The sequence below is a fragment of the Crinia signifera genome, chromosome 4 (assembly GCF_055691185.1).
Source record: "Crinia signifera chromosome 4, ASM5569118v1, whole genome shotgun sequence".
Lineage (NCBI taxonomy): Eukaryota > Metazoa > Chordata > Amphibia > Anura > Myobatrachidae > Crinia > Crinia signifera.
In genome coordinates, this window is record NC_139220.1 from 37,611,499 (window position 1) to 37,625,159 (window position 13,661).

At 48.4% G+C, this 13,661-nt stretch overlaps 1 protein-coding gene across 3 annotated transcripts in view; it reads left to right on the top strand.

Moving 5' to 3' along the window:
* Positions 1 to 856: 856 nt before the first annotated feature.
* Positions 857 to 13,661, top strand: part of LOC146073961 (uncharacterized) — a 37,533-nt gene continuing 24,728 nt past the window's right edge. For 2 of the 3 annotated variants that reach the window (XM_083181580.1, XM_083181582.1), the window contains exon 1: positions 857 to 1,001. In XM_083181580.1, coding sequence (XP_083037706.1) covers positions 947 to 1,001 — 55 coding nt within the window. In that variant the 5' untranslated portion in view covers positions 857 to 946. Of the gene's footprint in view, positions 1,002 to 9,368; positions 9,654 to 13,661 lie in introns of those variants that run through there. The other variant, XM_083181581.1, reaches the window with a different exon arrangement.

A 13,661-nucleotide genomic window follows, 5' to 3' on the forward strand; every position in this document is an offset into this window, starting at 1 on the left:
CTCCTGCAATTCGCGGCACCCTCCGCGACCCCCCCTCCCGCGATTCGCGGACACCTAAGTTGCAATACAGGGCATCTTTCATACAATTCTAACCATATTTCTCATATACAAACGTTTACAAATTAAGGGGCGCAGCCCCTTATGACGGTGTGAAGAGCGCCCGTAGGGCGCGATGAATCACCTAGTATATATATATATATATATATATATATATATATATATATACCTCCACAGAAGTGTTATATAGTGCCCTATCTTTCCACAGTATTTACTTATCTTTCCCAGTTTTTTCTATATCTCCATAGACAAGATTTTCAAATAAAAAAACATTTATTTAAAATGAGGCATTAAAACAAAATACTTTTCAATTTTCTTGTCAGAGGATTTTTCTTATACAAATGATGCATACATAAGCCCAACAAGGGCTTATGTGTACATCATTTGTATAAGAAAAATATTTAGGTATATATATATATATATATATATATATATCTATATATGTGTGCGTGTAATTACTTAAAGCTTACGTAGACTTATGTACACTCTGCAAAGTGTCCAGCACAACCCAATATCCCAATTTGGGGTGTCACATAACAACAATTCTACATCCAGCTGTGACTCTTTCAGTGGCTCATTCCAGCGCCCCCACCCTCTGTTCTCCATGATTCAGCCAACACTGATGTCATAGAGGTACTAGGGAGAAAGTGCATTTAAACTCCTTGTCCTTAAATCTATGTGTCTATTGCTGCAGTTAATGTTGCAGCACGAGCCTTGAAATATAGGACTAAAATATCTGTAAAAGCCGGACGGTGTGTCTCTGCTGTGTTGCATGTTCCCCAGTAGGACATGTGCTTGATGTATGCAGTGGGAGTGACCAGCTAAATGTGCATTGTGTTATAAGGGGTCTGTCCCTGCAGAAACTACTGACACTCCAGCAACCAGGACGATGTACAGAAGTTGCAGAGAGAATCTTAAAATTTCCATCCTGCTGCTTAGCTCAGGTAAGATATAGCTTACAGTATTTTGCAGGTCACAACTTACTGCACAAGTAAGTTCTTGAGATTGATGGAACATTATTTTATGTGCATGGACTTACATTAATGGAACATTGTTTGTGTTGGAGTAAAAATGATTTTACTTGTTGTTATCATGTTTTTCATCCTGTTTCCTGTAAATTTAGCTGTGCAATGAGATTCATAAAACAGTATTGTAAAATAAATGACATAAAAAGTAGGGATGTGCGAGTTCAGATTGGGGAAATCCGGACACCTTCTACCGCCCAGACTCAGAGCGCGGGCCTCTGGACCTGGCGAGATACCGCTGTCGGATCTTGTCAGATCCTGACCCTTTAAAGAGGCGGGCGGCCGTCGCCATCTGCACTGCAGTCTAGGAGAGTGAAGAGGCAGTGTGTGTGCTGACTGCATGCCTGCTCGCCCGCCGTCCAGTCCTGTGATAGCGCGGTGCTGTCTTGCCCAGAGTGCAGTGACTCCAGTAGTGCTGTCTTGTCCAGTCCAGTGATAATGCTGTCTGCTGTACTAGTCCAGTCCCGTGAACCTTAAAAGTGCTGTATAGTCCAGTACGGTGCCAGTGATACTGCTGTATAGTCCAGTCCAGTGAAAGTGCTGTATAGTCCAGTCCATTGATACTGTGTGTATAGTCCAGTCCACTGATAATGTGTGTATAGTCCAGTCCACTGATAATGTGTGTATAGTCCAGTCCACTGATAATGTGTGTATAGTCCAGTCCACTGATAATGTGTGTATAGTCCAGTCCACTGATAATGTGTGTATAGTCCAGTCCACTGATAATGTGTGTATAGTCCAGTCCACTGATAATGTGTGTATAGTCCAGTCCACTGATAATGTGTGTATAGACCAAAATGTTTGTGGTCCCGAGCATTTCGTCTAAGGGATTTTTTCATTTGTTGGAATATTCTTTTATTTACCTAGTCCCCTGGTGGTGCCCTGATGGTCCCCCGACATCTACGGCGGGCGTCAGGATCCTCTTCAGCAGCATCTCCGGTCCCAGGGGTGCATTGCGCGACTGAATACTCGCACAATGAACCCCTGGGACCGGAGATGCTGCTGAAGAGGACAGGGCCGCTGACAGGGGGGCAAACCCCCAGCCAGTCATGCACAGTGAAGCCTGCGGAGTGCCGAGCCTAGGACACAGAGGGGCTCAGTGCTCTGCAGGCTGCAGTGTGCGCTCCAGGCCTGACTGACGGTGGAGGCTGAAGATAAGTAATTTGTAATGTAGAGGCGGGGTGCTGGCAGGAACGGGCGGAGGGGGGGGTAGTGCTGTGCCGCGGGGGGCCCGGATTGTAGGTCTGTTCCAGGCCCCAACAGTTCTAGTGGCGGCCCTGGGAGAGGATCCCGGAGACCACCTTGAACATCGGGGAATGAGGTAAGTATGAAAAATAAGGGGTCAGGGGGAAAAAATACCCGAAATATTCAGAACAAACACGGTTTTCGGAATATTTCGGTTTTTGGAATACACGGATAAGGGAGACCCGGCCTGTAATATTAAAAAGTTCCTGGGTACTCGCCCAATGTAAGTGTGAGCATCTTTATCACTCCGAATGTTAAACGGAACCGACTTCTGGCGGTATTTTGAGAGCAGAAAGGATCCGATTTCATCAGAGAAACCGCAGTGGGACTTTTAGTATAACAGTTGCAGGCCAGGAATTAAATGGTCACCAAGTTAGCTCTATAAAGTCGGACGTGCGCCCTCCTTCTCCGTTCCGATGTTTGGGGGTCTGCGCATGCGCAAGCGCATATTTCTGCATGTGCAGACCCCGAAAACGAATGGGCTCGGCGAAGAACACAGGGCTGCTATGCCAGGCCGTTCATTGCGAAGAGGGAGGGACGGGGGCGGATAACGGCCGGGAAGGGGATCGCTCATGGGAATACCCAGCATTTTATGGGCATCCCCATGAAAACGCTGGGCATTCACATGGGTACGCCGGCAAGCCGATGCCTGCCCAGGGTGGGTGGCTGACGTCACAGGGCGTCAGCCGCCCGTCTTCGGGCAGGCACATAAAAGTAAATTCAGACTTCAGATTTTTTTTTGCAAAGAAATCATTCGATAGTCGTCGACCATTGAATAATTTCTCCTGCAGCGGAGGCATGCGAGGGTATGTGCTTTCATTACACATCCCCTCGCATGGTACTGAGCGGAATCGGCTTGGGAGGAGGGGGGGGTATTCGACGGGGCGGCATCTCTGTTGTTCAGTAATCTGTGATGTTCGCAGCTTACCAGAATCAGGTCCAGGGACAGTACAAGATTTTGGGTGAGATTTAATAGGATGAGAGTTTCAGAAAGTGAGAGATTTGTGAGAAATCGCCAGTTTTTTTAAAGCGGCAATCATTTACACTGCAAAATCAAACTGGTTTTGCAGTGTAAATGATTGCCCCTTTAAAAAAAACTGGAGATTTCTCACCAAATCTCTCACTTTCTGAAACTCTCATTCTATTAAATCTCACCCATTGTGACAGAAATAAGTACATTTTTCATGTTTAAGGTTAGAAATTATTTTTTACCACATTGATTTGTTACAAATGTGCCGTCATACTGTACTTGTCAGTGAAGTTATAGAGCAGTGTTGTGTCCGACTTCCATTACATCGGCCTAGTCATCTCTGTAACATTGCCATAACATCTGGATCTGACTTTTACCGGCAGCTCGTGTTCCGAGCTGAAGGCTTCCGACTTTTACTGAACACTATTACATTGTAAATTGTCAGATTTTGGCAAATGTGTGTGATATACCGTGTAGCAGTTCCTTGGTTGATACCCTGGTCAGACACAGACCACTGTGCGCTCCTAGATGATGGTTTTGTACTATTGTGACATAACCCTTGTGGTGACAGTGAGAGGCTGGTAAATGAAATCTGTAAAAGAATCTGTGAAGGAATTCCTTATATCCTTTGCAGGGGGGGGGGGGGGGGGGGAGAGGCCATGGAAAGGGGATCTAATATACTCTTATTACAGCATAACCTCATCACTGTCACAGAACACTGGAATGCTTTGCTCCCCCAGAAGGAGCCAAAAGGTTAATGTTCTAGAACGGAGGAGATGCAGATGTAGTGGGCGAGATGCATCTTCTAAATAATACAGGAGTCAAAGGATTATAAAGTCCATTGAATATCCACCATGGCCCTAACTGTGCGGAGTTTGTATATTCTCCCCGTGCTTACGTGGGTTTCCTCTGGGTACTCTGGTTTCCTCCCACAATCCAAAAATATACTGGTAGGTTATTTGGCTCCCAACAAAATTAACACTTGAATGTCTGTTTGTGCGTGTACATGTGGTAGGGAATATAGATTGTAAGCTCCACTGGGGCAGGGACTGATGTGAATGTTCAGCTATAGTCTGTACAGCGCTGCGGAATGTGTGTGTGCTATATACTGTTAATAAATAAAATAAATACAATTTCTGTATAAACATCAGAACGTGACAATTATCGTCTGTTTCCAACACCGGATGTTTCCCTGTACAGCCGTTGCTGACATTTAAAAGCCACACGACCATGACTTGATGCATTTGGGTTCTGTCTCACTCCCAATGCATCAGATACTGTCCTCTGCAGCATGCTGGCTGTCTATGGGGGAGAAGTATCACACATTGTACATACACAGCCTGTAAAATTCCAGGTACAAGCTGATTGGTTGGTACCACAGGGTTTATTTACTAGGCCCTTATATCCAGAGGCCTGGAGGGTATGCTGGCGGTGGGAGGGGCAGGCATGTGGTGTGCGCTGCTTATACGCTGTCTAGCGAGCGGGTCTGCATCAGACCCCATGTTTCGGACCCTAAACGCTGGCTTTCTGTCACTCATACTGCGGCTACTTTGCGACCTCTATACGTACCAATATTTATTTGCTAATTGTGGCAAAGCATGTGCCGCTGTTCTATAATTAGGCCCAATGTGGCTAAAGGTGTTTGCCCACCAAAAAGGCCCATGTCCCTTGGGGAATGAGCATGGTCTTGCAATAGTACCCCAACTCAAATTATGCCACACAGTAAAGCTTATACACATTACACCACAGAGTCACGGTTATTCACATAATACCACATACACTGTACCTTATTTATGTTACAATAGACAGTAGTAACCATTATTCAAGTTATCCTGGCAGTTTGCTGACAGTTACCAGGTGATTGGGAGACCGAGAGACTGATAGTTCTATCAGCCAGAGATCAGAGATCATTAGGTGCACCCTCCAGCAAATCAGTACAAGCGTTGCATTAAAAAAATGAAGCACCACATGATGAGGCAACGTTAAACTAAAGTATGCATGAGAAGCAGCAGTCAATGTAGACACACAAGCATAAGCACACAAATAAAATAAAATGAACATAAAACTGAATGTGTAAAAAAAAAATATAAAATATATAAAAATACAAAGAACAAAAAAAATAAAACTAATTAAAAAAATTAAATAAGAAAAGAAATGTAGCATGAATAAGTGTAATGTGTATATATATATATATATATATATATATATATCCCTCTTCATATGGGATGGGAGGAGCCTCACCAACACTGTGAACGGGAATCAGACAGGTACTACCCGTACTGGGGCTGTAGTATGTCCAGAGCAGGAAATGCAGAGTTTTAATACATCTCCCCATATAACATAGATCGGTACTTGTTTCCTAGCACGGCGCCCATCGGGTCCCATCCCATGAGGTTTTCCGACAAATGTAAAATCGGGTCCAACGCATGCCATTATAAAGGCATGCGATGTGACCGAGGCGACCGACCCGATTTTACATTGTAAGCATTGTATGTAATGTTAAATTCCTATGTAAAATCGGGCCCATTGTATGCCATTATAATGGCATACAATGCAACCAATGCGATGGACCTGATTTTACATAGGAACCAATGTTAAATGGCCTCCCATACCCAATTTTTGATTGTATACCCACCCTGATGGGTAATTTCTATGTCAAATGCCCCCCCCCCCCCCCCGATTGTTAATGCCACACCACTATGAACGCCAACCCGAAGCGTGGCAAGCACAGCGAGCCTGCGAGGGGCGGCGGTACGCGTCCTCCGACCTTTTCATACCCCCACTATCCACATCGGCGTGGAGTTGATTTTTTATAGTGTGGCGAGCCCCAAGCGTGGCGAGCGTAATACCTGAGAAGTAATGCGCGTAATACCTGAGAAGTAATGCACGGGGCTCGCTGCGCTCGCCACGCTTCGGGCTCGGTGGCTCGCTGCGCTCGCCACACTATATTAAATCAACTCCGCACCGACGTGGATAGTGGGGGTATGAAAAGGTCAGAGGATGCGTAACGACTCCCCTCGCGTGCTCGCTGCGCTCACCACGCTTCGGGTTCACGTTGATCGTGGCGTGGCGTGGCATTAACAATGGGGGGGGGGCATAGAATGTAAAATGGGGTCTGGGGGGCATTTAACATTGGGGCCAATGTAAAATCGGGTCTCAGGGACCATTTAACATTGGTTCCAATGTAAAAAATTGGGTCGGTCGGGTCAATCGCATGCAATTTGGTTGCATGCGATGCGATTGGCCCGATTTTTGCAACCCGATTGCATACAATTAAAATCGGTGGCGCCGTGCTAGGAAACAAGTACCCATAGATCTGTTAGAATTTTGTAGAAAATAGTGTAACCTCCTCACATTGAGGATGAGGATTAACTTCAAAAAGTGCACATTGCCCAGCTTTGGTTGGCGTGCAGTATTTAGAAGGCCGGGACGTTGTATTTCAAAGGAACTGGAAATTGCACTTTTTAACTTTACATAATCTCTATGTTCCTCTTTTGCCTCATTTGCATGTATTTGTGCAATTAAATGTTGCATTTTTAGATAACTAATCTCTCTAAGAATCTGCAGGACATGAACTGTTCATTTTTTACTGACCGATACAAAGTACAGGTTGAGTATCCCTTATCCAAAATGCTCTGGATCAGAAGCACTTTAGATAACAGATTATTCTGTTTTTTTGGAACATTTTTATATCTCAATGCAGTGGCGTAACAACAGCCCCGCAGACCCCGCGGTGGTGGGAGGTGCTGAGAAAATGTGGGCGCTGGGGGTCAGCGGGGCCTTCCGCGTCTGTGACCAGGACCCGCAGATTTACTTGTATGCGGTCCTGGCTCTTTTTCTGGCTCGGCTGCTAATGAAAATTGACCGTCACAAAATGGCTGCCCCCATACTGCAGACAGTTTTTGGAGGAGGCGGCCTCCTCTAGCATCCTTTAACACGGTCTGCTGTATGGGGGCAGCCAACTCTTGATGGTCAGTTTTCATTAGCAGGAGTTCGAGGAGTGTGCCGGAACCACAGACAAGACCGGCGGCAGACGCGGCATGCGGAGGGGTAAGGCAGGGTTGGGGGTTGGGTTAAGTTTACTTAAGGGGGGCGCAAATTAAGTAGTAAAGCCACTGTTTCAATGATGTATCATAAGGGGGGGAGATTCTCTTAAATAAGAAATGCGGTAAAAACCCCGTTATTGGGGTTTTTACCGCATTTTGGGATGCTCTAAGCATCCCCCGCCGGGTTAACGCGGCGGGGGGCATCGCCAGAAAAATCTGGCAATGCCCCATAGAAGCCAATGGGCTTCTACCGCATCCCTCCGCCGCCCCGCAACGACCCCCGCCGCCCCGCACGGACCCCTGCTGCCCCGCATTGCCCCCTCATCTGTGTCCGGGCAGCACAGCGCAATGCTGCCCGGACCTGTGACCTCCTCCCTGCACTGATCCTCTTCCGGGTGCAGGGAGGAGGAGAGCCTGGCGCAGCAGCGCCGGGTGTGTGAGGGAAGGGGGAGCCGCCGGGACCTGCTGGGACGCAAGAGCTGTCATTTGCTATAATTATCGCATATGTTACAACATATGCAATAATTATAAATGCGATGGGCGGCGAAGGGGGCAGAGATTTTTAGAGAATCTCCCCCAAGGTATCTTGCATTTATGTTGTACATAAACAAACACATGAACACACACACATATATGTTATTTGTGCATGAAACAAGGTTTCAAAACATGAAACACTGGGCCTGATTCAGACCTTTTGGCTAGGTTGCGTACATTCGCAGCCTAGCAAGCAGGTAAACGCCGCCCCACCGAACGTCCACCCCTCCCGCCCTGCCACCCAAATCTGCTCACTAGCATTTGTTCGCATACACATCCGCTCACATGCAAGCAGACCGTAAAGAAATCATTCAAGGGTTGCTCACCATCGAATTATCCCCCCCCCCCCTCACTAATAAAATTCAGTCTACTGTAGATTAACTTTTATTCTGAGCGCAGGTGGCTGAATTCAGGGAAGGCCCTGATGTCATGTGACATCAACTGCCTGCCCCAAGTAGGCATCAGTGCGCCTGCATTTGCAGGGGCACACCCATGAAATGGTGTCCGGCCCCCAGCCCTCCCACTCTGGAGAGAAACGCCTGGGCGAGTGTAAAACTCACTGAAGGTGTTCGCTCCGGGGGTTTGCACATGCGCATATTCGTGAATACGCAAACCATAATCATTGGGATGGGGCAGCGAATTGGACACGCAGCGAGCATGTCTGAATCGCCCCTAAAGTTTGTGTACTATCTCAGGCACTGAATTTGAATGTTAAGCAATCAATGTCTTGCACATATTTAGTTCCAGTTACATACAATGTCCCCAGTAGTGCCAGTTACATACCAAGTCCCCAGTAGTGCCAGTTACATACCAAGTCCCCAGTAGTGCCAGTTACATACCATGTCCCCAGCAGTGCCAGCTACATACCATATCTCCAGCAGTGCCAGTTACATACCATGTCCCCAGTAGTGCCAGTTGCAGATGCCCCCAGACTGCCAGCTACATACCATGTCCCCAATAGTACCAGTTACATACCATGTCCCCAATAGTGCCAGCTACATACCATGTCACCAATAGTGCCAGCTACATACCTTGTCCCCAATAGTGCCAGCTACATACCATGTCCCCAGTAGTGCCATTTACATACCATGTCCCCAATAGTGCCAGTTACATACCATGTCCACAGTAGTGCCATTAACAGATGTTCCCATTAGTGCTTTTAGAAAAGAACATTCGAGAAAATATGGTTTTCTACCTAATTTGGATAAAGTATACTCAACCTGTAATATAGTTTGCGGAACATCTCTCTATGGGGCTTATTAATCAAAGTTATTTGCAGCAGTGGCGTCACAAGCTGGGGGGGGGGGATGGGCTGACGTCTGGGTGTCATACAACCAGAATGCTGGCTCTACTGCAGTGGCAGGAGTGGATTCTGCAGTGTGATGTTCTCCTGCGGGACTCTGCGCCTATCACGTGTGAAGAGTCAGCACTATTGTCACTACAGACAGCCCGGGGGAGGCCCCGGAAGGAGACAGTTATGCATACCTCCCAACTTTTCTTTTGAAGAAATAGGGACACTCGCGCGGCGAAGCCGCGCGAGCGCCCGAAAAGGGGGCGTGGCGTATGCAAATGAGGGCGCGGCTTATGCTAATTAGCCGCGACCTCATTTTCATACGAGAATAGACGCTGTGCGCATGCGCACAGCGTCTATTCTACTACATTGGGGGGTCTCCCAACTGCCACCCCCCCGCAGCGGGACAATGCCTGCCGCGGGTGGGACGTCGGGACAGGACCCGAAAATCGGGACTGTCCCGACGGAATCGTGACAGTTGGGAGGTATGGTTATGGGGAATCCGGTAATAGCCTGACTGTGTGTGTGTGGAGGGGGGGGGGGGGTTTGTAGGGGTCCGCTTATAGTCTGACCATGGGGGGTGGATAGTTTGTCCTCAGGGGTGTGTGCGTGTGGAGGGTCTGGTAATAGCCTGACCATGGGCATGCTCGGGTCCGGTAAAAGCAAGGGGTCAGCTTTTGTCAGCAGTTGCTCTAAAATAGAAAAATGGAATGACTGAGATAGGCATGTAGTGGTTAAACATCTGCGGCTGTGATGACCTAGGTAGGAGATTGCAGGAAGAGGAGCAGTCTTCCTCTTTTTCCTGAGTTTCCCACCCTCCATCCCCTTAATTTGGTTGTGGGAGGGTGTTTCTTTGTGTTGGCTGTTTGGCTGGAAAGAACGGCAGTTTGATTGATTTAAGGTCTTCGTTAAAGGATGATTCATTGTGTAGAGTTGTTTTTCGGTGTACTCACCTTCATTGACTATAGGCCTTCACTGAATCACCCGGTTGGGGACACCACCCAGACAGGTGGACAGTCAATGTACTGTAGAAGGCTGAGCAGATACCGCTTGTTGTTAGGGTATTTGTTGATTAGGTAGGATAGTTACGGGTGGGGCCTAAATAATTAGCCGTTCTTTATTGGCCACCATTAATTAATTACAATCAATTAAATTAGTTTAAAGTGCTTTAGTAAATACAGCTAACACTAGCCAGACCATTCATCAGACCAACTTTCCTCCAACCATCCAACTAGTTGGTTGGATGGAATAAAAATCTGCTACTGGATGTTGTAACATCCGCTGCCCATTATCGCCCCCCTTCGCCGGGCATCGCATTTTTAATAACGGCATATGTTCTAACAGATGGGAGTCCATCTGCGCATGCGCAGAGTGACGTGCCGGCCGCAGGGCATGCTGGGAGGGATCCGTGATGGATCCCTCAAACAGCGCTGCGGTAAGAAGCCCATAGGCTTCTGCAGGGAATCGCCAGCTTTTGCTGGTGATTCCCTCCGCAGCGCTGCCACTGCGGAGGGGGGTTAGAGCATACAGAAATGCGGTAAAATCCCAGATAACTGGGTTTTTACCGCATTTCTGTGTTAGAGAATCACCCCCTACAGTATGTCATTTGTTTCCCCCAGAATTTCGGGAGGGTAGGTAACCCTGATGTATGGATTTCAGGTTCTTTATGTGTTGATTATCATGCAAACACAAGGTCACACATCAGTTGCTAGGATGTTTAAGAAATTTATAAATTCCCCTGCAGGAATCGTATGTTTCCCCCTTGGTATATACAGTTACATTTACTCCAGTTCTGGACAATACTGTATACCTGGTATATGCTGTAACACATACAGTACTCCAGTTCTGGAACATATAATATCACTAGTATATTCTGTAACTTGTATTCCATTTATAGAACACCTGTTATAGGACTAGTATATGCTGTATTACAAATTCCACCTGTAATATAATTCATAGGCAAACATGACAAACCCCCACAGACCAGCCAGCGGCCACTAACATGCAGTATAAAGGGCCGAATGGTGGCTGTTGCACATACCCAGTTGCAGCAGATTTTCCTACCAGGTCTGCATACCTCCCAACTGTCACGATTACAGCGGGACAGTCCCGATTTTCGGGTCCTGTCCCGCTGTCCCACCCGCGGCAGGCATTGTCCCGCTGCGGGGGGTGGCAGTTGGGAGACCCCCCAATCTAATAGAATAGACGCTGTGCGCATGCGCACAGCGTCTATTCTCGTATGAAAATGAGGTCGCGGCTAATTAGCGCGAGTGTCCCTATTTCCCCAACACAGAAGTTGGGAGGTATGGGTCTGCTGTGTGTACAGTATGTGCATATGTGTCTGTGTTTAACCATTGCAGCAGAGAGGGAATCTGGTAATCGTTTTTTTTTATGATCATTGGACCTGCATGGACCTGTATGAAGTACAGTACCGCACACCTCCCAACTGTCCCGGCAGTCACGATTTTTTTCGGTCCTAAAAAAACAACACAGGACTGTCCCGCAGAAATAGTTACAGTTGGGAGTTATGTTATAAATGAAATAAACCTTTTTTCATTTTCATTTTTGGTACAGCTGGCTGTGGGTCCAAGGTCATGGTTACATTTGTGGAATTTTTGGGCTTTATTTTCACTTTTAGACTAGTGAAACTGCTGATGAGATGCGAGGAAGTGAATATGCTGAGATGCAGCTTTCTATTCTGCAATACGTTCTCAGGAAGTGCACCACGAACGTGGCAGTCATTACGGTGCCATAAGGATTTTTCTCCCCAGATTTCATCACATATGCTGTATATGCTTTTTTGTGTGATTATCATGAGGGTTATTCTAATCCATTCGGAACAGGGGTGTGTTTTGCACATGTGCAGAACCCCTTTGCGAATGGTTTTGGGGACTAGCATAGTCGCCAAGCCGTTCGCAGGGGCCGCGGGTGGACGGCGGCGCGGTGGGGTGCAGCACATGGGAACGACCAACGTGTTATGGGTGTTCCCATGAAAACGCTGGGACGAAGTGTGCCGGGTCATAAGACATCAGCCACCTGCCTTGTCTTCGTCCTGGCACACGCAAATAAAAGTTAGTCTCCACTGAGTTTTATTTACGAGCCCAGGAGAAATCATTCGATGGTCATGGAACATCGAATAATTTCTCCTGCAGCGTCCGAATGTCTTCGGTACACATCCCCTCACATGATAGCGATGGGACTCGGCGGTGGTGTAGGGGTGCGGTATTCGGCGGGGGGGGGGGGGGGGGGTCTCTCTGGCACTCGGTAAGCTGCGATTCTGTAGGATGCCGCTCTCTATTTCATTGTGCAGCCCTTGACCTTGGGCTGCAGCTGATGCAGCCCATAACAGCCGTATATGCATGCGCAGTACCATTGACGATTCTGCGCATAAGCCAGAGCCTGTGACTGCATTCTATAGGTGCCGAGTCCCTCGGAAGCAACAGCAGCAGTGGTGTGGAGCACGACCCAGCGGCGGGGAGCAGAACCCAGTGGTGCAGCTAACTTACAATAGTATAGGAATATGAATTTAATACATACATTTGATGATAATTGAGGATAAGGAAAATGACTGTATTGCTTACAGTGCAGAAGCTGCAGTAGCTGTATGTGGTATTATCTCTTATATATTTAGCCAGATCTGTCACTCATCCCCTGTGTATATAATGTTCCCGCCCAGCAGGATACACAAACCCACCCCCCCAGTGTTCTATGTGTATAACGTTCTACACATCCCACCCCCCTTGACATCACCTCACCATCCACCATTACTCCACAGCCACCATCCACCATTACTCCCCCTCCCCTCTACCAGCAAACCCCCCCCCCCCCAGACACCCGCGACCCCCCTCCCACGATTTGCGGGGCCCCCGCGCCCCCCCCCCCCGAGATTCACGGCACCCCCCGCGACACCCCCTCCCGCAATTCGCCGGACCCCCCCTCCTGCGATTTTAGCCCCCCTCCCACGATCCACCCCACCCCCCCGGAATTTGCGGACCTCCGCCCCCTCCAGCGATTCACGGCACACCCCCCCCACACACAATTGACGGACCCCTACAGCACCTCCCGCGCCCCCTCCCACAATTCGCGACCCCACGTGACACACCCCTCACGATTCACACACCCCAGCCGCACCCCCTCCCACGATTTGCAGACCCCCTCCCGCGATACACGGCACCCCCCCCCATGACCCCCCTCCCGCGATTCATGACCCCCGTGCCCCCTTCCCGCGATTCACGGACCCCCTGCGCCCCTCCCTCCCTTCATTCACGGCACCCCCGCGCACCCTCCCACGAGTCATGGACTCCCACAACCCCTCCCGCAATTCACTGACCCCCACAACCCCCCTCCCGCAATTCACTGACCCCCACAACCCCCCTCCCGCAATTTGCAGACCCCCTGACCCCTTTCCGGCAATTCCCCCCGCAGCAAACCCCCGCGATCCCGCTCCTGCATTTCACATACCCCCCTGAGAATAGGGGATCCTGTACCGCCAC